We start from the raw sequence: 20,741 nt of genomic DNA, 5'->3' as shown, positions 1-20,741 counted from the left end.
ATTGTGACAACTCATTCGTTCTTCAACTGTTAATACACAAATTAACTAAAAATGCCTGCACCCGTGTCGTTTACGGTCAGGCCTCCAGGATCAGCCCCCTATCGACCTTCACCCCTCGGCAGCGGAGCTAGAGGCCCTCCTTCTCGAAGGTTATTCGAAGACCATAAGGACGAAGATGATGATGAGGACGAGGGCCATTACAATGTGCGAAGGAGTCAGAAGTCCAAGGACGAGCGGATAGAAGGTTTTGGTAACGGGCGCATCATCGGGTATGTCTCTAGTAGTCGCATTGATCATAAACATCAACTAATATTTATTCATAGTGGCGACGAACCTGAGAGGCCGCTAATCATCCCCGCTTTGCCTAACAGAGATTGGCGAGCGTCGTCCAGTAACCGCCGTGCACCATCCTATCGGCCCGACTCCCGTGCAGCCACTGAACCTGTGGAAACTCATGAAAGGGTTGGTGATCAACCCCAACGCTCGGGATTGAGAACTGTTGTCAAGGCGGAGATGCAAGCGGACGATGGGGAAGTTGCTGTCAAAGTTGAGCGCAGGGATGAATATGAGGCATCTTCCTCATTAAATGGTATTTCTGGACCAGGAATAGAGGTCAAGGAGGAGCCGCTCACTCTGGAAGAACAAGCCCTTCAAGCTATCCTTCATGGCGATGTGCCCACGGAAACGGAAGAAGAGCGTCTTCGTCGCGAGCTGATTATTGATATGGGGAAAGATAAGCCTTTATCAGAGGAGGATGCCTTGAAACGAGATATCGAGGCATTGCCTGAAGAGGTAGGTATTTTACCCTGCGGTTACCGGGCCCGAACGCTAACGATACGGCCACAGTCGACGTTGGATGATTACGCAGCTATCCCAGTGTCTGCATTCGGTGAAGCCATGGCCCGAGGTATGGGATGGAACCCATCTGCCCAAGGTACGAAAATCCATGAACCTAAACTTCGGCCAGCACTCCTCGGTCTCGGTGCAACTGCACTTGAAACGCCTGTCCCTCCCAGTCGACCTGGTTCTAGCGCCGGTAAAAGGCCAGCGAAACCAAGCAAGAGGGATAGTATGAAGTATAATCTGTCTGGAGCGTTGGTGCGGAGAGGAGAAGACGCGGGTTCCGTTACGCCCGGCAGCGAGAGGTCAAGCAGGCATAGTGCCGAGAGTGATGGCAAAAGAAGAAGAGATGATGATGGTGGAAGGGAGAGCAAGAGACGTGGCGATGGTTATAGAGATAGGGACAAGGAGAGAGATAGGAGAGACGAACGGTACCGGGATAGAGTATACGAGACCGAAGAAGAGCGAGCCAGACGGAAAGCGAAGGAGAGGGAGAGAAGGGATAGGTATGACGATCGGGATCGCTACGATGACCGATATAGGCGGGATGAGCGTGAAAGACGGTCCTATACGGATAGAGGAGACGATAGAGATAAGAGAGATAAGGAAGGAGACAGGGAAAGGAGACGGGATCGATAGAGCAATGGTTGGAAACTACCACTGTAGCACTGTTTCAAGATAGCAAGCTGTACATGTATTAATGATTGGATCTTGCCTTATGTACGAATGTGTCGGAGGTTCGATGATGACAATGTGCTGTTCTGGGGGAAGGGGTAGCTCCCTCATCTGTTGATCAAGTCTCACATTGTGGACTACCAACGATGTGGCCTCACAATAACAAAAAGAAGCCTTCATCAACAATTCCTTCGTGGAATCCTTTACTGCTAAACGGTTTCACTTACTAATCCTTTATCAGAAGCGCATGTGCCTTCGAGAAAGTCCGCTCATCAGTAACCCACTAGACCCTGTGTGATGGACTGGGACAATGCTAGTTAGCTGTTTAAAAAATGTATTACATGCATTTGTTGGTAGACCTTTTCTTTCACATCCGCTCCAACAAACAAAACAACAAGAGACCTACAGGATGAGTAGCTCAAACCGAGAAGAATTACAGGACCACGTCTCATCTCAAGGGCAAAGCATTACATCCTCCACGATGTCGGCAAGTAACCAACTGCCGGAGGTATCTTCATCTTTCATCTCACATTATCCAATCAATACCCCTCCCACCACTGTGACCACAGATATGTCCCATTTCACGTTACAGACTGTCCAACCACTACCAACTGATCAATCTTCACCATACCTGACCATACCGAATCAATTCGGAAGCTTGTCCTTAGCAAGCCCAGCAGGGTCACAAATGGATCATTTATATTCCCCAACAGAGCCCACGTATCGGCCTATCTCTCAGTTGCAGGATCAGTTCGGGATTGCGCCCACTGAGAAATCTTCTGTAAGTTTTTCCAATCAGATAATCGGTGGTACGCGTGATGTTAATTAGTGCCATTTTGACTGAGGAAGAGTACACCTTCAGGCAAGAATAATGTGGATGACACAGATCCGGCTGAAAAAAAAAGAGCCCAAAGTCAGTACTGTTCTTTTATGCTTTATTAGTCTCTATCAGCACGTCAGTATTGACACGAAATACACCAAGATCGTATCTCCCAGCGGCGGTACAGAGATCGTCGTTCGACTGAACTAAACGCTCTCCGGTCCGAGAAAGCTTCTCTCGAAGCCCGCTTACGAGAGCACGAGACCATTATCACCACGCTTGTATCACAACGAGATATAGCCTATTCTGAAAGGGATGTAGCTCAGTCGAGGTGCTCATGGCTAGAGGGACTGTTGGGGGACAGTGGGGTCCATTCAGCCACGTGGCAAGACCCTCGCATTTTCCCAGGTGGTAAATTTTAGGATGACAATGCGCCATAAGATATGGTATGAGAGTTTCAACCTGATATTGTGATTGTTCATAGTGGTGCAGTTCTTTATATACGACTTTCGCCATTTCAGCATGTTCACAATCTTTGGCATATTCGTTACATTAGTCACTGTCTGCACTACAATAACAAGTACTCACCGATGTATACACTAAGTTTCATACAGGTCTTTCAAATGGAAGGTTCCCCCAGCTTGAGTCCGTCTACTTTCCCTACGTAGAAAGCCACACGGCCTTCAACTTTCTCAGCACCTTTTTTCGGTTGCGGATAGTACCTGTACATACTGTCAGTAAATTATTTAGCAACAGTAATGTGCTAAAATCACCAGGCTATGTCTTTGATGAGGCCCTCGTCCCCTTGGTAGTTGTAATAGCTTGCTTCACCTTTCCACGGGCAGTGAGTGTGAGTGTCGCTCTGCGAAAAACGTTCCCGACCAACAAGCGCATGGTCAGGGAAGTACCAGCTACGTCAAGATAAAGATCAATAGCAGCTCAATGGGAGTTACGATGAAACAGCGGACTCAGGCCATAGCAATGAACACAGAGTGGGCAATGAACACAGAGTGACCTACTTTCCTTCGACATGTTCACAATCCGATGTCATAGCTTGAGCGAGGACCTTGCCTCGCAGATAGACGGCGATTTGCTGATCGGCGGACATGGGGAAGCTGCTTTAAGTCTCAACAAGGAGTTAGAAGTAAGAAAATTGTTGAAAAGATACTGTTGGCAGTCGGGGCTGTCAGAGTTAGAAAAGTATAGGACCGAGTTCCGTCACTGTTCTCATTACATATGCGGCACCACTCACCATCAGCAGAACAGCTGGGGGTGACTAACCTCTGGGCCTCCACCACCGCCGCGCCACCACCACACTGTAGGAATTAGTCCCGTCGCCGGGATTTGGCTATGCAGCTGGATATGCGTGGCAGCAGGTATAGCCGTAAAAACCGGATGACAGAGATAGAAGAACGATAATAACAGGAGGAATGGTTTAATGGACAATTTTGAGGATTATCCTCGTTGGGAGGAGGACGACATTCGTATATAATCTGGATCGAGGCTGCTTTGTTTTCATGGTTTTCGGTGTTGTACATAGCTCTATTATTTGTTTATTAGTACGTTTCAAACATGGATTTCTTATTTTTCATGGCTAATTCTAATTCCTATTTTTTTTCCAATTTTGATCTCGTTTCCTAATTTTGGCTACGAGAGGTAGTAAACGAGGATCATGAAGATACCAAAGACACAAAAGGTGACAATGGCCGCACCACTACAACAATCGATTAGCCAGTTGTTCAAATCGAGGTGAAAGGTGACTCACGCAACAGTCCTTCGCTTAAACAACCTGATCCTAAAGTAGGAGATGCTCTCTTTGACGAAATGCTCGTAGAGACAGAACGCGATGGGGAGGACACAAGCGAGAAAAAACTAACAAGCACCAAAAAACTAACAAGCGCCAAAAAACAGATACTTTTTTTCCTTCTTCTGCCTCCTTCGATATTAGAAAGAACTTGTTTCTACTAAGATTCTGATTGAACAGCCCCCTCCGGCAACATGATCGGAATCGAGAACCAAGGGAAAAGAGAAAAGTCTTTTGCAAATCAGGGCGACAGCATCAGTATTGTGCTGAAGGTGAGAGGAGGCAAGAGACGGAAGGCATGTAAATAAATGTATGATGTAATAAAGACCAGTTCATCCGGCTCGTCCACACGGAAACGCGAGCCATTCGCCCTTGAATTAACGCTACAACAACCCAGTTTTACACCAACTCAAAGTATCGAGCAACTGGAGAAAAAAAGATCGAGTTAGCTCTGTATTCATGCCCTGTAAAACAGCATCCACTTACCCTCCCAATCAGTGACAGCCTTTTTATGCAGTTCAACCTCGTGCTCCCTGGTTCCTCCGTAATGGTCTACAAAAAAGTTACCAAAAACCTCTCTCGCCAAACTATCCTTTTTCATAAACGCCTCCGTTGCACTGTCCAAGGATGTAGGAAGGTGCTTCACAGTATCGCGAGAGACGCCGGGAGAGCCGATGGGGCCGTAAGGCAAAGCCCGTTTTTGCTCAATACCACGAAGTCCGAGAGCGAAGATGGCGGACATGGCAAAGTAAGGGTTCATCTGTAGTGTTTCATCGAGACGTGAAAAGGTGTCTTTTTTTTTCTGTGACAGAGATACTTACGTCGGCACCGGGTACTCGAACTTCAAATCGGGTAGCATAACCCGGTACACCTGGGGCCGTGAGTAATCGTACAGAGGCTGCTCGAGAGTCATAACCGTAAGTCGCTGTGTCAGGAGCCCACATAGCCTATATAAAGTTAGCTTTATCCGCTTTTAACAATCAAATTGCTGACCTGTCCCCCTTGTAACCGTTTGTAGGAGTTGATGGTGGGACAGAACATCGGCACCACTAACGACGATATCAACTAACAATATGATACTTGACAATACAGAAATAACCCACCGTCAGGCATGCCCTCAAGCAAGCCGGCCAGGAACCACTCTCCTTCTTGTGACAGATACTTGACGTCCTCGAAAGCAGCGTCTTTTCTTCCACCATTGGCCGCCTCCTCGTCAGAGACTGCAAAGATATTCTTGCCGTTCTTGTCTTGCAGTGAAACATGAATGTGGCTAAGGGATGTCAGATAAGTCCAGTATGTGAATTTAGGCAGTATAGCTCACCCAGAGCATCCAGGAAGCTACAAAGAGTCGTCAGCGTTGCCTTTTTGGCAGGTGGTACATAAAAACTCTACTCACATCTCCCCACGGTTTAGCCATGAAAGTGGGAGATATACCGTATTTCATACCGATGCTCTTGGCGACAAGCTTGAACAGGCAGGCATTGTCGGCCATTCTGGAAGCATCAGTGTAACCGAGAGCCGTTTCAAACACTCCTGGGCCGGTCTCCGTATCTGCAGACAACGGATAATCAGCTAAAATTCCTGCCCATGTTATTAAATAGCCTTACGATGCCCTTCGACCTCGATTCCAAAGTCAACAGCCATGTCATACAGATCGTGGAAGTAGTCCATATTAAGTGTAGGCCGTAAGATAGAGTAACCGTGCACTGCAAATAGTTAGTTTTCAACCTCTGCATTGGTGAAACACAATCACTTACTGCCAGGAGTAAGAGGGTTTAGATTCCTGAAATTCTTGTCTGCCAATGTTTTGGTAGTTTCGGCGAACTGAAAGTACTAAGATCCCGACAATCAGAAATCACTCCTTTGATTGGAAATCCATACCGGATTCCAACTCACTTCGAATTCCGCACCACTCATGCACTTGTATCCCATATTTTTTCCCTTGTCAGTGACCTTTGCGATCAAACTTCTGGGGTCAACAGGGAGGATCTCTCCCGTTTCCGGAATGACAAATCGACATAAGAAAAAGGGAATATCCTTTTCCCATTTCAGTCGGCGGAAGGTGGAAAGATCGATAATAGCGAACAAATCACGATAACCATTATCCCAGTTGGCGACAAGGAGCTCCTTGTTGTAGGCCTGATCATGGACTAAAATGACTTGTATCAGCAGCTGTTTATGTGACAAATCTGTGGACTCACTATCCCATCCAAAGATAACGCTACAAAAATTGAAGCCTTCAGACTTGACCGATGAAAGCAGCTTTGCCTTGCTCATGATCTTGCCCCTGAGTACACCTTCAACGTCCACGCCTGTACGTTATAGATGAGTATAAGAACTGCCGGTGGTGGCATAAATAGAGATACGTGCCTGCTACTTTGACCTTGTTGTCATTCTTCAAGAGCTCCTTGAGTTCTTCGAGGTTGGTTGGGGCATTCTCTGTTGGTGATGGGGACATTGCGTAAGGTATTTGTGGGTGGGGATGTGAGATGGAGATGAGGGGAAGAGGATATATAGGGAAGCGATATCGATGAAGGGATATCAGGGAGATAATTGATCAAGCGATGACGACGGGAGAAGTCACAACACAGATAGCCGATAGTTTAGCCAGAATGGTGCCTGCCGCCCTCCCCCTTCCCGTCATTCTTTTTCATGTCCGCAGCAGATCTCATATTCCAACGCGTCGCGTCGCTATTTTGCTTCCGCGACTCTCTCCATCGAAGAGCAATAGTCGATACGGAGTACGTAGCAGTACATTCTCAACTCGTACGGTGGAGAACATCATACCTGCAATGTCCCCAAAAGCTCGCTCAATCTCTTCCTACTTTATCAAGCCAGCCGCAGCAACCGCATCAGCCGCGTCCCAGAAACCTATCAGCACTGCAGCTAAAGATCCTCCGGCAAGCCCATCCAACCAGTCTAAAGAGAACATTGAGAAAGTGTCACCAAATGCTGATAAGGGCAGCGCTACGCCCGCCTCTGGGCTAGCCAAAAAAAGGAAACTTGACGAGGCCGCTATGAGTGGGTGTATTGCACATGTAATACAGCCACAAACATATCACTGAGCAACAATTGCAGACGCGACACCAACGGGTAAGATGGCCAAAGTGACAGAGTCCGCTAGCAGCACTCTACCCTTTAAGCCTTCACGCGCGACCTCTATCGCCCAGTTCCGTGAACGAATCGCCGGACGCCCATCACTTCTCTCCTTGCTGGAACTTGAAATGTCAACCATGGGAGAAGACTGGTTCTTGGCGCTTCAAGAGGAATTCACAAAGCCCTACTTTGTCAAGGTAGGTTATCTGGTTATCTGAATTCCAGCTTATCATTTACTCGATATAGCTGAAGGAATTTGTAACTGCTGAACAACAAAGCAAAAAGGTTTTCCCTCCTGGTAGGTAGCGTTGATTGATTTTGCGTTTAGGCGTCTGAACATTCTAACATTGACCTTAGCTGGGGACATTTACTCCTGGTCTAGGTTTTGTCCGTTGAAGGACGTTCGCGTAGTCATCATTGGTATGTTCGATCTACCAAGGTTAATCAGGACGTTGAATTGACCTGTTTTGTCTATAGGCCAAGACCCTTATCACGTGAGCAGCCAATGTTTGATAACCCAGCCATTTACTGAGCCTTGCCCACTACAGGATGATGGACAAGCCCATGGTCTCGCCTTTTCTGTTCGAAAAGGCGTAAGAGTTCCTCCTTCTTTAAGAAACATGTACCAAGAGATGGCTCAAGAGGTCCCTGGATTTGTTCAGCCGAAACATGGGTGTGTCTGGAAGCTCGTAATGCTTTTGAAGCTGACTGTCTCGCAATGTAGCGATCTGACTGAATGGGCGAAACATGGCGTATTACTGCTCAACACTTCCCTTACTGTTCGTGCACACGAGGTGAGTTATACGTGATTATGTACTCTTCTTAAAATGCGTCTGACTGTAGTTGTTATATGTAACAGGCTGGCTCTCATGCAAAAGCGGGATGGGATCAGTTTACAGCAGCTGTACTCAAGGTCGTCACAAACCGATTGGCACCTGCTTCTGGATCAAATGTCGGTGGAAACGGAGTCGTCTTCATGGCATGGGGAGCCCATGCAGCAAAGATGTGTGCTGGTATCGATACGGTGAGTGATCGCGTCTAAAGCTTGCAAACTGTTTTGCTGAATTGATGGATCCATTTAGAACAAGCACTTGTTGCTTAAATCCGCACATCCAAGCCCTCTTTCTGCCAGTCGAGGATTTTTCGGAAATGGTCATTTTAAGAAAGCTAACGGGTGGCTTGAAGAGAGGTATGGGACCGGTGGAGGTATTGACTGGAAGAGTTTGGGCGCTTAAGACGGCGAATGAGTCTACTCGAAATGTTCCTTTAATTGTTAGCTCAAATCTTGATCACATGTTCTTCCTTTTGGTTACATATTTCTACACAATAAAAAAACTGTATGCACCTGAAAACCCTCTTCCCCTAACGGCTTTAACGGCTGAAATCATGCTTAAGCTGAAGCCGCTGATCCTTCCACGGCAGCAGCTGCCTTCTTCTGCGGTCGTGCCCTTCCCCAAACAATTTTAGCCTTCTTTCCCTCCACTTCAATGCCTCCTTGGGCCGCAAGCGCATCTGCCGTTCGCTCCGCTATAGAACGCTGGTTAAAGTTGACGAACGCACAATCTAGGTAAACCGGTCAGCAAGACAGATAAGACACCAGATAGGCGAAACATACGACTAGCTTCAACGATGGAGATGGATTTCACGTCCGATGGCTTGACGAAAGGGCAAGCACCAACCAGAGACGCCCTAACGTGAGAGTCGTTGCATTGAGGTAATCCTAAAAACAACAGGGTCGTCTGAACCGGTATCAGCAATTGAGAGGCCATTATAACCGCAGCAAGACATGCGTACAATTGACTTGTCCTCTGGCGCTTTTAAGCCTTTACTCTCCGCATTCTGACTCAAAATCTTTTTGGCCACAGGATCGTTCCTGCCGTAATATCTATCCACAAGGCTCTGCTGACTAGGTTTCTGCGTTTCGTTCTCCTTTGGCATTTCGTGTCTACAAATAACAGTTAGCGTAAAAAAATCCGGTAATGTATAGTACCCTGGGGCTGACTGACCGGAAAGGGCACTCGGCTCCTCGTTTACATTCTCCTTTGACAAAGAAACTACAGATGTGAGGCCTATTCCGCTTGTAGTATGGATCCGTCCGCGCGAGATTTTTGAGCATTTCTCGGCCTGCGCGATTTGCCACCTCAGAGTCATAAGCAAGGCCATCTGGGGATTCGGCCATTTGAGCTTCAAGGTTTTGGATATAATATTCTAAACAGATATGGCGCGGATCAGCTGAGGCTTGCTGGTGTAACGGGAATATACGCACGCTTGTTGATATCTGACGAAGGAGCTTGAGCCTTTCTTGCCAAAGCAGCATCTCGGACTTGGGTCGGTAATCCAAACTCTCTATGCGATGACAAATTCAGCAACATATCTATGCCGATTAGACCGTAAGTCTTAGGACAATACTCACAAGTCCAAAAGACACGTCTGACATACACCCTTTATCTTGGCACAGGTCGTACAGATTTCCGTCTTCTTCATTCGACCTTCTCCAGGATTCCATCGGAATACAGTAAAGGGACGGTTGCAGACTTTACATTCGTGTCCAAATTCTTGTTTGTTCTAAATGAGGATGTAAGCTTTTGTGCTATAGGTACATAAAGATAAGACGAGCCAACCATTCGAACATAAGGGTTGGGACCAAGGCCTGTTGCCTATCAGCCAATATTCTCCCGGCAAGCACATAAATCAGCAACTTACAGGTTTCGCATCTGAGGATTAGAGTTAGCACATTGATGAGCATGTCATAGAATGGTAAACTCACAATATAGGGAAGTCTGAACTCTCCACCCCTACTTTCTACAAATTAAACAGTCAGCATTAGTTCCGCCCACCAATGCTTGTATGGTTGCGTACGTTGATATCGTGTTTTGCAGGCATCTCGCACTATGAATCAGTTTTCCAGAGATCGTGCTGGATACAAATTGTATGCTCGTGACGTGATAATGACAAAGCCAATAATATGAACTGCCGGAAAGAGATGATGATCAGTGACTGCATGTCACTAACGAACAACAACGCAACGATGTTTTTTTTTGGTACTGTTAAGCAGGTATCAAAATAGGCTCGCGGCAGTCTGTGCGCTTTTAGCTTGCGCCGACCAAGTTAATTCCGACTTTCACTTTAATATTACGTGCAATAGTACGTTTCAAATATGGATTTTCTAGTTTTCTGAGGTGCGGGTCCCAGGAAAGTCTCCAGTCCCTGGGACTTTTCGGCGAGGGCCGCTATAATTATTGAGTTTTTCTCCATAAATGGTCCTAATGACCCCCCCGACGGGCCTCTGCGATTTTCCGGAGGGTAGCAAAGTTCCCCCAGCGGGACTAAGTGCGCCCCTATGGGACTTGGGTCTAAAAAAGGTCAGGAGGCGGGGGTTCTCGGGAAGTGCCGACATTAGGCCAGCCAGGTCCCGAACTTCCTGCCTTGTATTTTTCACTACAAGCCAGAAAAAAGACGAAGCGCAAACGGAGGGTGGTGGAAGATGTAAAAGCACAATTTCCCCTGCGGAACGACTTTCCATAGTCATAGTCCATGCATAAGTCTCTGCTGTATATTCCTGTGCACAGATGTTTTTGCACACAACGCAACCTCTCGTAAGTGCTGCTCGGAATCGGACGTACGACGTTGGTCCCCCTGCGGGACCCCATTCCGCTCGGTGACAGTTCATTCAGGAGCAACAACAAACTCTTGTCGTCACTTGCAATTCATCAAAAAAATCTTCATCAACAGTTTGTTTCTACATTTATACATTACTTTATACCCTTTCATAAGTTTCTCGTAGACATACATAGAGAATAGACAACATGGCCGGTCTTATGGGAAAGTACGCTGCGTTTCTGACTAGGAGGCCTGTGTTGGGGAACATGATTTCTTCAGCCGTAAGTAAAATTCGCACGATGGATAGTGCCAGGCGAGAAAAAAAGTCGTAGAGAGATGCATCAAGAATAGAGAGCATCACGCTCATCTATGCTATCGTTCAGGTTCTTTTCGCGACTGGCGACGTTATCGCCCAGCAGCTCATTGAGAAGAAAGGAGCCGACCATGATTTGCCCCGTACAGCGTAAGTACCATTCATATTAACAGTTCAGCAGTTGAAGGGTCTTGACATTCGTCTCATCGTGCATTCAGTCGTATCGTCACCTGGGGTGGTCTTCTCTTTGCTCCAACCGTGAATTTGTGGTTCAGGACCCTCGAGCGGATTCCCATCAGATCTCGATGGCCAGCCACCTTTGCCCGAGTCGGCCTTGACCAGTTTGGTTTCGCACCTGTCATTCTGTCCGGTACGCTCCTCCCCCATACTTGTTGTGGAAAATAATTTATCAATGTTATAGGATTCTTTACCGCAATGACCTTCATGGAGGGCAACGACTTTAACGCAGCCAAGCTCAAGTGGCACGAGGTAAGCGCATATGTAGCAACCGTTGCAAACAGGCTAACAAAATGGCTGGCCTTTATTCTAGTCCTTCTTCCCCACTTTGCAGGCGAACTGGATGCTGTATGTATCTCTTTTCTGGTCTGGAGAACAGTGACTGACGAGACTTTAGTTTCATCCCCTTCCAGATGCTCAACATGGTAAGGAGTCAAAATGTACACAACCTGTTTCTTTGCTGACATCAGTCCACCCGGCTTTCTTAAACTCGTTCAACAGGGCGTAAGTATAACTTCAGGAAGACTTCCGACGCTATGGCTAATTGTCCCATGCTTTCTGTAGCTTGTTCCCCTTCAATACCGACTTCTTGCAGTCAACGCTGTTAATATCCCCTGGAATGCTTTCCTCTCTCTCCAAAATGCCAAGGGCAAGGAGGCTGAGGAAAGCGCTATTGCTATCTCCAAGAAGGAGTAAGGGTTACGATAATTCATAGATGTTAGAATGCACCTTAAAAGAGCGAAGTCCTTTGTACATAATGATGAAATGGATATGGGCATTTGTAAACCATCTTCGGACATTAAGCAAGTCAAGAGAATCAAGCGCCTGATTAAGCTGTCTTTAAGAAAGCTATCAGCTAATGATAGAAACACATACATATGGCACAACAAGATGAAGTCTAATCGAAAGTGATTTTCTGTCCTGCACCCTCCACAATCGCAACGTTCTCTCTTTTGGCCATGGCCAGAGCTGCACCAGGTCGAGGTCGTCCGCTAGTCTCCCATTTCTTACCACGCCTGTCGCCTGAATCTTCAGCAGTCTTTTCGTTCGATTCGTCATCCACACCAGGCCCTCCTCGGGGCTTGCTGTACTTTTCCTTAGTCTTCTCCTTGGGTCTGGCAGCACCACTGCGCTTAGCTGCTTCTTCAGAAGCAAACTGCAAGGCATATTAGTACCGATGACTAAATAAATTAGGAGGAAGGACTCACTTCAAGATTTAGTCTTCGCCCATTGAAAAAGTGGTTCTTCCTGTTGCCGAGAGAGAACTTGGCGTGTCTAGCAGAGATAAAGTCAAGGAACGCAAATCTATAAGTACGTATTAGCATTGTCCCCGCCAAAAACATTGACACTTACCCCTTACATCTTCCAGTATCCTCGAAAGCAGCCAATCTAACTTTCTTCAAACCGCTCTTCTTGCCACCCCTAGCACCAATCTCCTCGGCACCTTCCTCGTCTACAACTTCCCTATCGGGAGCGTTGCCCTCGATGAGATCACGTAAAGCTTCTTCCGTAGCATCGAACGGTAGGTTACCCATGTATAAAGTGGAAGTCTCTGGTCGCTTTGAAGAAGAGCCAATGTCTTGAGCCTTGGTGGAAAGGGGTTTGGGTGTACGAGCGTTGGCAGTCGGGTTATGGTCATCACCCTTTTTGATGAGGAGGCGGCGGCCCTCAAAGTTGCGTTCGCTCAGTTGAACACCAAGCTCCTGAAGCTCAGGGGTAGCAAAGTCAACGTAGGCGAAGCTGTGAAATATTAGTCCTGATCTGGGAAAAGAGAAAAGGCGAAAGGGCTCACCCCTTGTTCTCGGAGAACCCAGCTTTATTGCTTTTTTTTGGCAAATTGACTCTTGTGACGCTCCCCTCTCCCTTGCCTCCGAGCTCCGCTACACCCTTTTCCAAGAATTCCTTCAGTCCTTCTGGTGTAGTCTTGAAGGCCAAATTTCCAATCCACACCGAGTTTTGCCTTTTGCCTGAACCAGAGACGTCCTTTTCCCCCTCCTTACCCTCCTCAGATTGCACGTTTGATTTTGGAACCTTTTCGTAATCTCTGATCTTGGGCGCATAGGGGATGGCGTCCCCACGCTTGGCCTTCTTTCGTGCCGCACGAAGCTCAGCTTTGGAAAGAGGTGCAGGCGCTGAGACGTCGATTTCGAGTTCTTCACCTTCGGCAGCAGCCTCTCTCTTTCGCTTCTTTGTTTCGGGAGAAGTAGGTTCCCCTTCCGCAACAGGAGCTATCTCTGCCTCTTCTGCTTTGCTTTCCTCGGGGCTGGGCTCTGGAACAACTTCGGCAAGTTTGGCAGCCTTCTTTGCAGCTTTTTTGGCGTCTCTCTTTGCCTGTTCTTCAGGAGTTCTCTCAGACTTGGGGGTGCGCATCTTGGTACTTGATTTGGAGTCTTTGGACATGCTTGTGATCTGGCCTATACTTCCCTACAAATTTGTAAACAAATCTCTGTAATAAACTCAATTTCTCTATCACCATTCATGAATGTTCAGAAATTCTGGGACAAAATGTCAAATCGGGACGTGGAATATTTCTGGAAGCGGCAAGTGGTTGCTCATTCGTTCGCCGAGTGAATTCGAGCAACGAAGTTTGACGAGACAGTTTTATCTAAATACTTGTTCAGCAATTGAATAAGGACAACAGAGGAACGATAGAATACCATGGTACGCAGTATATGCGGTCGCGAGGCCATATGCTTATTCTTTCTAGGCCGCCAACATCTCACTTCAGCCGACATCTATGCGCGATGTCACAAAGATGGAACGTATCGGTATGTCTCGTCTCTGCTCTGCTTTTTATACCCTACATATGGCTGACAGACTCTGTGCAGGTGTTCATTCTCACATCCACGGCCTCGGTCTTGACTCCAACCTTGAACCTCGCGCCTCGTCACAAGGCATGATCGGTCAAGGAAAGGCGCGAAAAGCTGCAGGTGTGATTTTGAAGATGGTTCAAGAAGGAAGAATAGCGGGCAGGGCGATCTTGATGGCTGGTCCTCCTAGCACAGGCAAGACAGCTCTGGCTATGGGTACGTAATAGGATAGTTTTGGAAAGACAAACGCTAAAGGATGTCTAGCTATGACACAGACATTGGGGAGCGATGTGCCATTTGTGATGCTCACGGCCTCTGAGGTGTTTTCTCTCGAGGTGGGTTAATCATTGTGGGAGAGAATATAGCTGAAGTATTCGCAGATCTCGAAAACGGAGTCTTTGACTCAAGCGTTCCGAAGGGCTATTGGTGTGAGGATAAAGGAAGAGACAGAGTTGATTGAAGGTGAAGTGGTGGAAATTCAGGTGGACAGGAGCGTCACTGGTGTGAGTGGACTTCACAGATGTATATGGCACACCTGACCTCTTTATCGTCATTTACATAGGCTACAAAAACCGGTCGATTGACTCTGAAAACCACTGACATGGAAACTGTGTACGACCTTGGTTCTAAAATGATCGATCAGCTGCAAAAGGAGAAGGTTTTAGCCGGCGACGTTGTGAGCATTGACAAAGCCAGTGGAAGAATTTCCAAGCTAGGAAGGAGTTTCGGGAGAGCAAAGGACTATGATGCCATGGGAGCGGACGTAAGTCAAAGATGAGATAATTTGCCTGTAAACTAACAATATACAGACTCGATTTGTTGCTTGCCCTGACGGCGAGCTCCAAACCCGTAAGGAAGTTGTCCACACAGTTTCCCTCCACGAAATCGATGTCATCAATTCTCGAACGCAAGGCTTCCTTGCTCTCTTTGCCGGCGACACTGGCGAGATTAAGCCTGAGCTTCGAGCTCAAATTAACGGCAAGGTTGCCGAGTGGAGGGAGGAAGGCAAGGCTGAGATTGTCCCCGGCGTTTTATTCATTGATGAAGTGCATATGCTCGATATTGAGTGCTTCTCGTTCCTTAACCGGGCTATGGAGAACGAGTTGGCGCCGCTGGTAGTGATGGCTTCCAACCGAGGCATCACCAGGATAAGAGGAACCAAGTATAAGAGCCCACATGGTATTCCGGCAGACCTGTTGGACAGGATGTTGATCATCTCCACAAATAAATATGAAGAAGATGAAATGCGTGAAATTGTCAAGATCAGGTAAGTTAATTTCTCTTGCTTGGACAGTCAATATCTGATGATGAGCAGAGCTGAGGAAGAAGACGTCCGACTCTCACCCGCCGCTCTTGATCTTCTCGCCACCATGGGTATCCAAACTTCCCTCCGTTATGCACTCAACCTTATCGCGCCTTCTTCCCTTCTTGCCCAGAGAAGAAAGTCACCGCAAGCAGACGTGGAAGATGTGAGAATGGCTTATAAATATTTCTGCGATGTCGAGAGGAGTGCGCAATATGCGAAGGAAACAAGCGGTATGATGTTTGGCGAAACTGAAGAGATCAATGGAGACATGGAGATTGATACTTGATCATGTTAGAAGAAGCCTATGTATACATATACATCACTATTCAACTTGTCACTCCGTGGATTGATAATTAGGCGGATTTTCGTTGTTGGCGTAATAACCAAGATCGGCTATGACCGCTGTATCTCTTCGTCGGCTTCTTCTACATACTACCTCCTAATAGTTCCTGCTTCTGCGTGCTGTCTCGTTATTTGCCACTCCGGCCTATGCCCATCGCACCACAAACCGCCAAACACAAGCATACCTTCGTCTTCTTAGAACCGTGACCCATCGCAGCACAACAGCCCGCCGTATTTTGTGGTTCCGCCCGTTGAGGAAAAGGGTCCAAATAATAACTGAACGGCTGCTACTACATATTTCTTTACATACAACAACCTTTACTACGTCGGAATAACCGAGGATCAACTTCAATAGTTCTGCAAAACGCCAGTACCTGATTTAAAATATATTTGACTTTCCATCGCCCACGTTCCGCCCGGTACTGTGGAGAGGTCTTTGTACTCTGTTGTCATACATTACCACGCGGGAATTCAAACTCAGCGACTCGACAATTGAAAGCTCAGGCGCTTACTTCCGCGGAATTACAGAGCGATTTGAGGGAAGGAGTTAGGTGAAATATAAGAAGGAAGAAGGGGATCGATCTAGTCACAACTTGGAGAAAATACTACCCAGGCAAGTCCAACCTCTCGTTTGACAGAAGCAAGTGAGTTGACGGCAATCATATAGTTTTTTGGTTACTGATCAAGTCGCATTGTAGACTGGTATCTATGTCAAGACCACCAAGAGGTAGAAGGCGCGAAGGATCAGCTTCCTCATTCTACAATGGCCGAAGAAGACATGATCAGAACTTCGGTGCTCCCCCACTAGCAGCGACACTACCTTCTAGACCTTCTTCAATTCCTCCTCATCAAGGACGACCGAGCGAAAGCATGAGTAAAAATTATAGGGCACGAGCTGCTTCACAGCATAGGCGAATTATCCCACCCAATAGGTCTCTTACGCCCACCAGCTCTCAGCCGATAGCTGAAGTATCTAAATCTCGACCTTGGACGTCAAATCAAGCGAATGCATCTTCTTCTGTAAGGCTTCCCTTGCTCTCACAGGCGCAGGAGGCCACTAAGGCATCTGAAGCCGCATTCTCAAACGCCATCGACCTACCTGCCCGCAAGCGCCAAAGGACTTCTGAGATCGCGGAGGAGAAAGGGGAAGCGGATCAAGACATCAATGTCGCTGCGGCGTACAGTATCTTCTTTCAGTTCGTGTGATTCCTTATTGCAACTTCTCATGGCTAATTCGAATCAGGGCTCTGGATAACTGGTTGGAAATGGTACTCAAGCAAAAGCAAGCTCGCCAACAATTCGATTTTCACTCAAAGTTTGAACAGGCCGTTCCCACTCACCCCAAGTTCATCGCAATCGTCGAAGCTTTCAAGGAAGCAAACTTGAAAGTAGAAAAGGCGCAAGCGGCGGCACTTGAAGCGGGCGAAGAGATAGCAAGGTTGACCTTCAAGAAACTTGCCCTTAAGCCAATTGTCGAAGTGCAGCGGATACAGGAAATACGAGAGATACCGGTTGAGGCATCTTCGGAGCCGTCTGTGGATGCAGCCAAGGCGGCAGCAGAAAAAGAAAAGGAGGAGCGGCGAGAAAGAGAGCTAGAGCAATTGAAGAATAAAATCTCTGGCTTTGAAGGGAATAAGAACGCAATGCAGGGTTTGGTAGAGAGGTTGAAAATGTTGGAATCTTGGAGAGAGCAAGAAGAGGACCGAAAGTCTGCTGCTGCTTCAGCAGTTCCCCCATACCGTAGTGATTCAGCGATATCATCGGAAAAGCCAGGGTTGAATGCCGTGAGCGACGCTCATACCCACATTTCCGCCAATCAGCCCCCGGCGACTACAATAACGAAAGTTCAGTCGACTTCCGACCTTCAGCTGTCCGACGCTGTAGAATCTAGCACCGCACCTGACCCCCTATTGTCTCATACCCCCACTGAAGCACCAGTGGAGTTCTCTAGGAAGGCTAAGTTGAACGCGTTCATAAGCGAAGTCCAACGTCGCATAGCAGCTTTGGAAGCTGCACAGGCGGAGATTAATGAATGCTTTGACGACATCAACAATACCCTGGCTATGGAAAGGGAAGACAGATTGATAAGACAGGGGTTGAGGGGGAAAAGAAAAAGAGATGTTGATCTAACAGAAGAGTACTATGTCGATGGTAATCAGGATAAGTCTCGATTGAAGGTGAAGGAAGGGCCTAACGCAGCTTCCCAAGGCGTGTCTGGACAAGGTGATGAAGATTCTTCGGCATTACCGGTTGGCACGCTACCTGCAAAACCGTCAGTGGCCATTAATCCCAGACAAGCGCTTGTATCGTCTACACCCTCCCAGCCTGATTCTTCTATTCCTGTCGGATTCCAATCGCAACCCCCTCCTCATTCTCAGCCTGCTTCTCAAAATCCGAATCCACCTCAGGAAGTTTCAATATCTCATGTACAGACTGTACCCATGAGCCAGCTCCCTGCTCTCGCTCCGCCTAGTCAACCTTCAATTCCTGTTCAAACAGCATTCACAGAATCTACGTCCAGCTTCACAACCACTCCTCGACGTCCTTCCTCTGTTCCACCTATTTCATTCGCCGTATCCCCGACCACTGGTCCTGTCAATGTCTCAAACGCCGCCTCAACACCTGCCTTGGCGCAAGAATCACCCAACGTGCCATCTGCGTTTTCGCCTTATCCTCCTCCACCAGCACTACCACCCCCCTCTCAGTTGGTAGCAAAGACTGACAATGCTGAACCAAGTATGTCATCAGTCTCCTCACCCTCTACTCCTACTGCAAGCCTTACTCGTTTTTCATCGGCAGAACGAGTTGTTCCCATGTTCAATGACTTAATTAGATTTTACAAGTCATTGCGGGTCGATCTCAATGCAGTCCAAATGTCGACTGCCGAGCTCGTGCAAGGGTTTGCCCGAATTACCCAGGAAATACAATCACTTCATAACAAAACGTCACCTCATTACGATGCTGTGGAGACCATCATTACAAAGGTCGGAGAGCATGCCACCAAAATCGAAAATCTACAAAACGTGCATTCAAAATTTGGCCGTGAATTACACGAACTGACCGGGATTTTTGAAGATTTTCGACTGCGCTTCAACAACAATTTCTCACTTGCCGAATCATTCAGTTCCTCGTTCAGTGCCAGCATTAGGGATCACAATGCTGGGATAACTGAGCTTAAGGATGCAATGCATCAAGTCTCTACCCTCTGCAGAGATCACCATGCCCCACAAATTGCCGAGCTTCAGAAGGAACATCAAAACTCCCAGCAATTGATTTTCAGCGTGAGGGATTATGCATTCCAGCTGAATACAGTTGTCACAGACCTAGCAAAAAAAGTCCAAGAGTTGCCTCCCGAGATATCTGCCACTATCGGGAGAATTGTGGACGATTTGGCTACTGTGAGTGCGTCCTGTGAAGCACTGCACAGGCAATTAATCTCTCACGAGGAAAGAACCAGAAAGATGGAAGATCTATCGGACGTGGTCGAGCGGGTAAAACAGCAATGGGAAGGTCGTGCCGATTTGCAGGAGAAGGGGTTGAACGGGCTTAGGAATTCGGTGGAGGAGATGGAGGCCAAGGCGGAGGGGCCTCTGGTCAATGTTGACCTCTCTTCCGAAAGCGGCAAGCCTCTTCCGGAGAGACTTGTCAGCGAGGACCGTTTCAATAGACTTGAAAGCCTTGTCAATTGTCTTCAAGAAAATATTAAAAAGAGGGACGAAGAACGGGATCAGCTCATAATTGAGCTATCTGCACGAGATACTAAATTGACCAGCCTACAGCAGGAGTTGATGGGAATGAAGTTAAAGATGGAAGAGAATCGAAAGGTTGGTGAAGAGGTAACTAGGGAGATGATGATGGCCTGTATTGGAGCTGCAAAAGAGGAGCTTGCGGATAAGACGAAGGAAGACATAAAGGTACGTGGGTTCCAGCTTCGAAGGACAGGCGCTGATTCTTTCGTAGCAAGTTGTCGATACTGCTATCGAGAAATATGATAGCAGAGTCAAGGAACGTACGAATGACAATGTTTCATGGGACGACAAATTAATTATGAGCATCCAGCTGGCTAAGCAAGAGATGCGACAGGAAGTACCGAAGATTGTGTCGAGGGTTAGTCATTTCATGCTCTTTAGAACAGAAAAAGACAAATTGACACTGGTCATCTACAGGAGATTAGCCTCCTTAAAGAAGTCAGAAAAGAGGGCAAGAAAAAAGCGTCATACCACATGATGGCCACTGGATCAAAGTTGCAAGGGGGGCAATACGACGATCGATGCACCCCTGAGCGAAGTCCTACGCCGGGTCAATTCACCACTGGCGACGGTTCGTCCGTTGAAATAACTCTTGCTGAGCTGAATAGCGGCGCGACCCACAATTCACCGAAGCCCGCTACCCCTCCTCTGCCTGCTTCCGACCTCAACATACAGTCAGTTGGCCCCTCTTTCCAGCAACGGTCGACCCCGGTGTCGCGAATAGGATCGAGACCGCCAACGCCCCAGTATCTTCCTGACACTCAGATAAAAGAAATTGGTGTACTACAAGGTCAAGCTGCGTCTGTGCAAGAATATGGGCCGCAATCTCCTCAAATTGACAGTGTTACCGCTATCGAGGGTTCGCGTCCCCGCACGCCTTCTCTTTCCCCGCCTGCAACGCTACTACCATCGGCGACTATCCCCCAGCAGTATACGAAAGCAGCTGAACCTAGTAATCAACTGCTACATCATTAAAGTCCAGGGAAAACCAGCAACGGACCAGTTCACCCGCTCCGTCTCAGATTTCACCCCGCAATCTTTAATAGAGCTGGGAGCCCGAACTGGCGGATTGATAGAGTACAGCAGCAAAAGTGGCGGATTCATGACGCGTAATGACAATTAGCGGCATTGGCGGCGGGGCAGAACGGC

The 20,741-nt window shown here is 47.5% G+C and overlaps 9 protein-coding genes; 5 read left to right on the top strand and 4 right to left on the bottom strand.

Moving 5' to 3' along the window:
• Positions 1-10: 10 nt before the first annotated feature.
• On the top strand, positions 11-1,577 carry CNAG_00712 (hypothetical protein). XM_012191518.1 has 3 exons: positions 11-269; positions 324-792; positions 847-1,577. Exons 1-3 carry the CDS (start codon positions 52-54, stop codon positions 1,477-1,479), a joined length of 1,320 nt encoding a protein of 439 aa, XP_012046908.1. The 5' UTR covers positions 11-51; the 3' UTR covers positions 1,480-1,577.
• A 287-nt stretch (positions 1,578-1,864) lies between these two features.
• CNAG_00711 (hypothetical protein) lies at positions 1,865-3,843 on the bottom strand. XM_012191517.1 has 4 exons: positions 3,355-3,843; positions 3,109-3,246; positions 2,924-3,057; positions 1,865-2,868 (listed from the first exon to the last, which is right to left on the bottom strand). Exons 1-3 carry the CDS (start codon positions 3,441-3,443, stop codon positions 2,955-2,957), a joined length of 330 nt encoding a protein of 109 aa, XP_012046907.1. The 5' UTR covers positions 3,444-3,843; the 3' UTR covers positions 1,865-2,868; positions 2,924-2,954.
• A 75-nt stretch (positions 3,844-3,918) lies between these two features.
• Positions 3,919-6,703, bottom strand: CNAG_00710 (glutamine synthetase). XM_012191516.1 has 13 exons: positions 6,510-6,703; positions 6,341-6,451; positions 6,036-6,289; positions 5,897-5,972; positions 5,747-5,845; positions 5,536-5,690; positions 5,461-5,477; positions 5,243-5,409; positions 5,133-5,188; positions 4,961-5,086; positions 4,626-4,899; positions 4,101-4,564; positions 3,919-4,049 (listed from the first exon to the last, which is right to left on the bottom strand). Exons 1-12 carry the CDS (start codon positions 6,595-6,597, stop codon positions 4,539-4,541), a joined length of 1,449 nt encoding a protein of 482 aa, XP_012046906.1. The 5' UTR covers positions 6,598-6,703; the 3' UTR covers positions 3,919-4,049; positions 4,101-4,538.
• Positions 6,704-6,834: 131 nt separating this feature from the next.
• Positions 6,835-8,601, top strand: CNAG_00709 (uracil-DNA glycosylase). XM_012191014.1 has 9 exons: positions 6,835-7,160; positions 7,218-7,432; positions 7,482-7,533; positions 7,593-7,655; positions 7,713-7,729; positions 7,784-7,908; positions 7,960-8,029; positions 8,095-8,259; positions 8,318-8,601. The coding sequence occupies exons 1-9, from the start codon at positions 6,932-6,934 to the stop codon at positions 8,468-8,470; spliced, it is 1,089 nt and encodes a 362-aa protein (XP_012046404.1). The 5' UTR covers positions 6,835-6,931; the 3' UTR covers positions 8,471-8,601.
• Positions 8,490-10,270, bottom strand: CNAG_00708 (pre-mRNA-splicing factor SLT11). XM_012191515.1 has 10 exons: positions 10,095-10,270; positions 10,003-10,037; positions 9,939-9,949; positions 9,857-9,885; positions 9,649-9,800; positions 9,502-9,581; positions 9,242-9,443; positions 9,030-9,180; positions 8,851-8,974; positions 8,490-8,798 (listed from the first exon to the last, which is right to left on the bottom strand). Exons 1-10 carry the CDS (start codon positions 10,116-10,118, stop codon positions 8,626-8,628), a joined length of 981 nt encoding a protein of 326 aa, XP_012046905.1. The 5' UTR covers positions 10,119-10,270; the 3' UTR covers positions 8,490-8,625.
• Positions 10,271-10,935: 665 nt separating this feature from the next.
• CNAG_00707 (protein SYM1) lies at positions 10,936-12,181 on the top strand. XM_012191013.1 has 8 exons: positions 10,936-11,116; positions 11,219-11,298; positions 11,367-11,518; positions 11,570-11,637; positions 11,699-11,733; positions 11,783-11,810; positions 11,887-11,889; positions 11,950-12,181. The coding sequence occupies exons 1-8, from the start codon at positions 11,042-11,044 to the stop codon at positions 12,079-12,081; spliced, it is 573 nt and encodes a 190-aa protein (XP_012046403.1). The 5' UTR covers positions 10,936-11,041; the 3' UTR covers positions 12,082-12,181.
• A 2-nt stretch (positions 12,182-12,183) lies between these two features.
• On the bottom strand, positions 12,184-13,852 carry CNAG_00706 (RNA-binding protein rnp24). XM_012191514.1 has 4 exons: positions 13,178-13,852; positions 12,739-13,125; positions 12,594-12,690; positions 12,184-12,541 (listed from the first exon to the last, which is right to left on the bottom strand). The coding sequence occupies exons 1-4, from the start codon at positions 13,783-13,785 to the stop codon at positions 12,284-12,286; spliced, it is 1,350 nt and encodes a 449-aa protein (XP_012046904.1). The 5' UTR covers positions 13,786-13,852; the 3' UTR covers positions 12,184-12,283.
• Positions 13,853-13,946: 94 nt separating this feature from the next.
• Positions 13,947-15,829, top strand: CNAG_00705 (RuvB-like helicase 2). XM_012191513.1 has 8 exons: positions 13,947-14,046; positions 14,093-14,153; positions 14,214-14,411; positions 14,460-14,530; positions 14,576-14,698; positions 14,758-14,958; positions 15,005-15,462; positions 15,511-15,829. The coding sequence occupies exons 1-8, from the start codon at positions 14,044-14,046 to the stop codon at positions 15,785-15,787; spliced, it is 1,392 nt and encodes a 463-aa protein (XP_012046903.1). The 5' UTR covers positions 13,947-14,043; the 3' UTR covers positions 15,788-15,829.
• A 113-nt stretch (positions 15,830-15,942) lies between these two features.
• CNAG_00704 overlaps positions 15,943-20,741 on the top strand; it is a 5,111-nt gene continuing 312 nt past the window's right edge. Inside the window, exons 1-5 of one of the 2 annotated variants that reach the window (XM_012191512.1) lie at positions 15,943-16,456; positions 16,511-17,039; positions 17,087-19,757; positions 19,804-19,950; positions 20,010-20,741. The exon at positions 20,010-20,741 is cut by the window's right edge and continues 312 nt beyond it. In XM_012191512.1, coding sequence (XP_012046902.1) covers positions 16,552-17,039; positions 17,087-19,757; positions 19,804-19,950; positions 20,010-20,567 — 3,864 coding nt within the window. In that variant the 5' untranslated portion in view covers positions 15,943-16,456; positions 16,511-16,551 and the 3' untranslated portion in view covers positions 20,568-20,741. Of the gene's footprint in view, positions 16,488-16,510; positions 17,040-17,086; positions 19,758-19,803; positions 19,951-20,009 lie in introns of both variants that reach the window. The other variant, XM_012191012.1, reaches the window with a different exon arrangement.

The sequence above is a fragment of the Cryptococcus neoformans genome, chromosome 1, assembly GCF_000149245.1.
Source record: "Cryptococcus neoformans var. grubii H99 chromosome 1, complete sequence".
Taxonomy (NCBI): domain Eukaryota; kingdom Fungi; phylum Basidiomycota; class Tremellomycetes; order Tremellales; family Cryptococcaceae; genus Cryptococcus; species Cryptococcus neoformans.
This window is presented reverse-complemented; position numbering and strand designations above follow the sequence as displayed.

Coding starts and splice junctions, on each gene's coding strand:
- CNAG_00710 (XM_012191516.1), bottom strand. CDS start 6,597: ATGTCCCCATCACCAACAGAGAATGCCCCAACCAACCTCGAAGAACTC. Junction 6,290..6,340: donor CGTTATCTTTGGATGGGATA/GTGAGTCCACAG, acceptor AAGTCATTTTAG/TCCATGATCAGGCCTACAAC. Junction 5,087..5,132: donor AACGGTTACAAGGGGGACAG/GTCAGCAATTTG, acceptor AACTTTATATAG/GCTATGTGGGCTCCTGACAC.
- CNAG_00709 (XM_012191014.1), top strand. CDS start 6,932: ATGTCCCCAAAAGCTCGCTCAATCTCTTCCTACTTTATCAAGCCAGCC. Junction 7,433..7,481: donor CAAAGCCCTACTTTGTCAAG/GTAGGTTATCTG, acceptor TACTCGATATAG/CTGAAGGAATTTGTAACTGC. Junction 7,909..7,959: donor TTTGTTCAGCCGAAACATGG/GTGTGTCTGGAA, acceptor CTCGCAATGTAG/CGATCTGACTGAATGGGCGA.
- CNAG_00706 (XM_012191514.1), bottom strand. CDS start 13,785: ATGTCCAAAGACTCCAAATCAAGTACCAAGATGCGCACCCCCAAGTCT. Junction 13,126..13,177: donor GGGTTCTCCGAGAACAAGGG/GTGAGCCCTTTC, acceptor AATATTTCACAG/CTTCGCCTACGTTGACTTTG. Junction 12,691..12,738: donor GATACTGGAAGATGTAAGGG/GTAAGTGTCAAT, acceptor ACGTACTTATAG/ATTTGCGTTCCTTGACTTTA.
- CNAG_00708 (XM_012191515.1), bottom strand. CDS start 10,118: ATGCCTGCAAAACACGATATCAAC. Junction 10,038..10,094: donor CTGCAAAACACGATATCAAC/GTACGCAACCAT, acceptor TTTAATTTGTAG/AAAGTAGGGGTGGAGAGTTC. Junction 8,799..8,850: donor CTCCATCGTTGAAGCTAGTC/GTATGTTTCGCC, acceptor CGGTTTACCTAG/ATTGTGCGTTCGTCAACTTT.
- CNAG_00711 (XM_012191517.1), bottom strand. CDS start 3,443: ATGTCCGCCGATCAGCAAATCGCCGTCTATCTGCGAGGCAAGGTCCTC. Junction 3,247..3,354: donor TGTGAACATGTCGAAGGAAA/GTAGGTCACTCT, acceptor ATCTTGACGTAG/CTGGTACTTCCCTGACCATG. Junction 3,058..3,108: donor CTCATCAAAGACATAGCCTG/GTGATTTTAGCA, acceptor CAGTATGTACAG/GTACTATCCGCAACCGAAAA.
- CNAG_00712 (XM_012191518.1), top strand. CDS start 52: ATGCCTGCACCCGTGTCGTTTACGGTCAGGCCTCCAGGATCAGCCCCC. Junction 270..323: donor GGTAACGGGCGCATCATCGG/GTATGTCTCTAG, acceptor ATTTATTCATAG/TGGCGACGAACCTGAGAGGC. Junction 793..846: donor TCGAGGCATTGCCTGAAGAG/GTAGGTATTTTA, acceptor ATACGGCCACAG/TCGACGTTGGATGATTACGC.
- CNAG_00707 (XM_012191013.1), top strand. CDS start 11,042: ATGGCCGGTCTTATGGGAAAGTACGCTGCGTTTCTGACTAGGAGGCCT. Junction 11,299..11,366: donor CATGATTTGCCCCGTACAGC/GTAAGTACCATT, acceptor TCGTGCATTCAG/TCGTATCGTCACCTGGGGTG. Junction 11,519..11,569: donor CGCACCTGTCATTCTGTCCG/GTACGCTCCTCC, acceptor TCAATGTTATAG/GATTCTTTACCGCAATGACC.
- CNAG_00705 (XM_012191513.1), top strand. Junction 14,699..14,757: donor TGGACAGGAGCGTCACTGGT/GTGAGTGGACTT, acceptor TCATTTACATAG/GCTACAAAAACCGGTCGATT. Junction 15,463..15,510: donor CGTGAAATTGTCAAGATCAG/GTAAGTTAATTT, acceptor GATGATGAGCAG/AGCTGAGGAAGAAGACGTCC.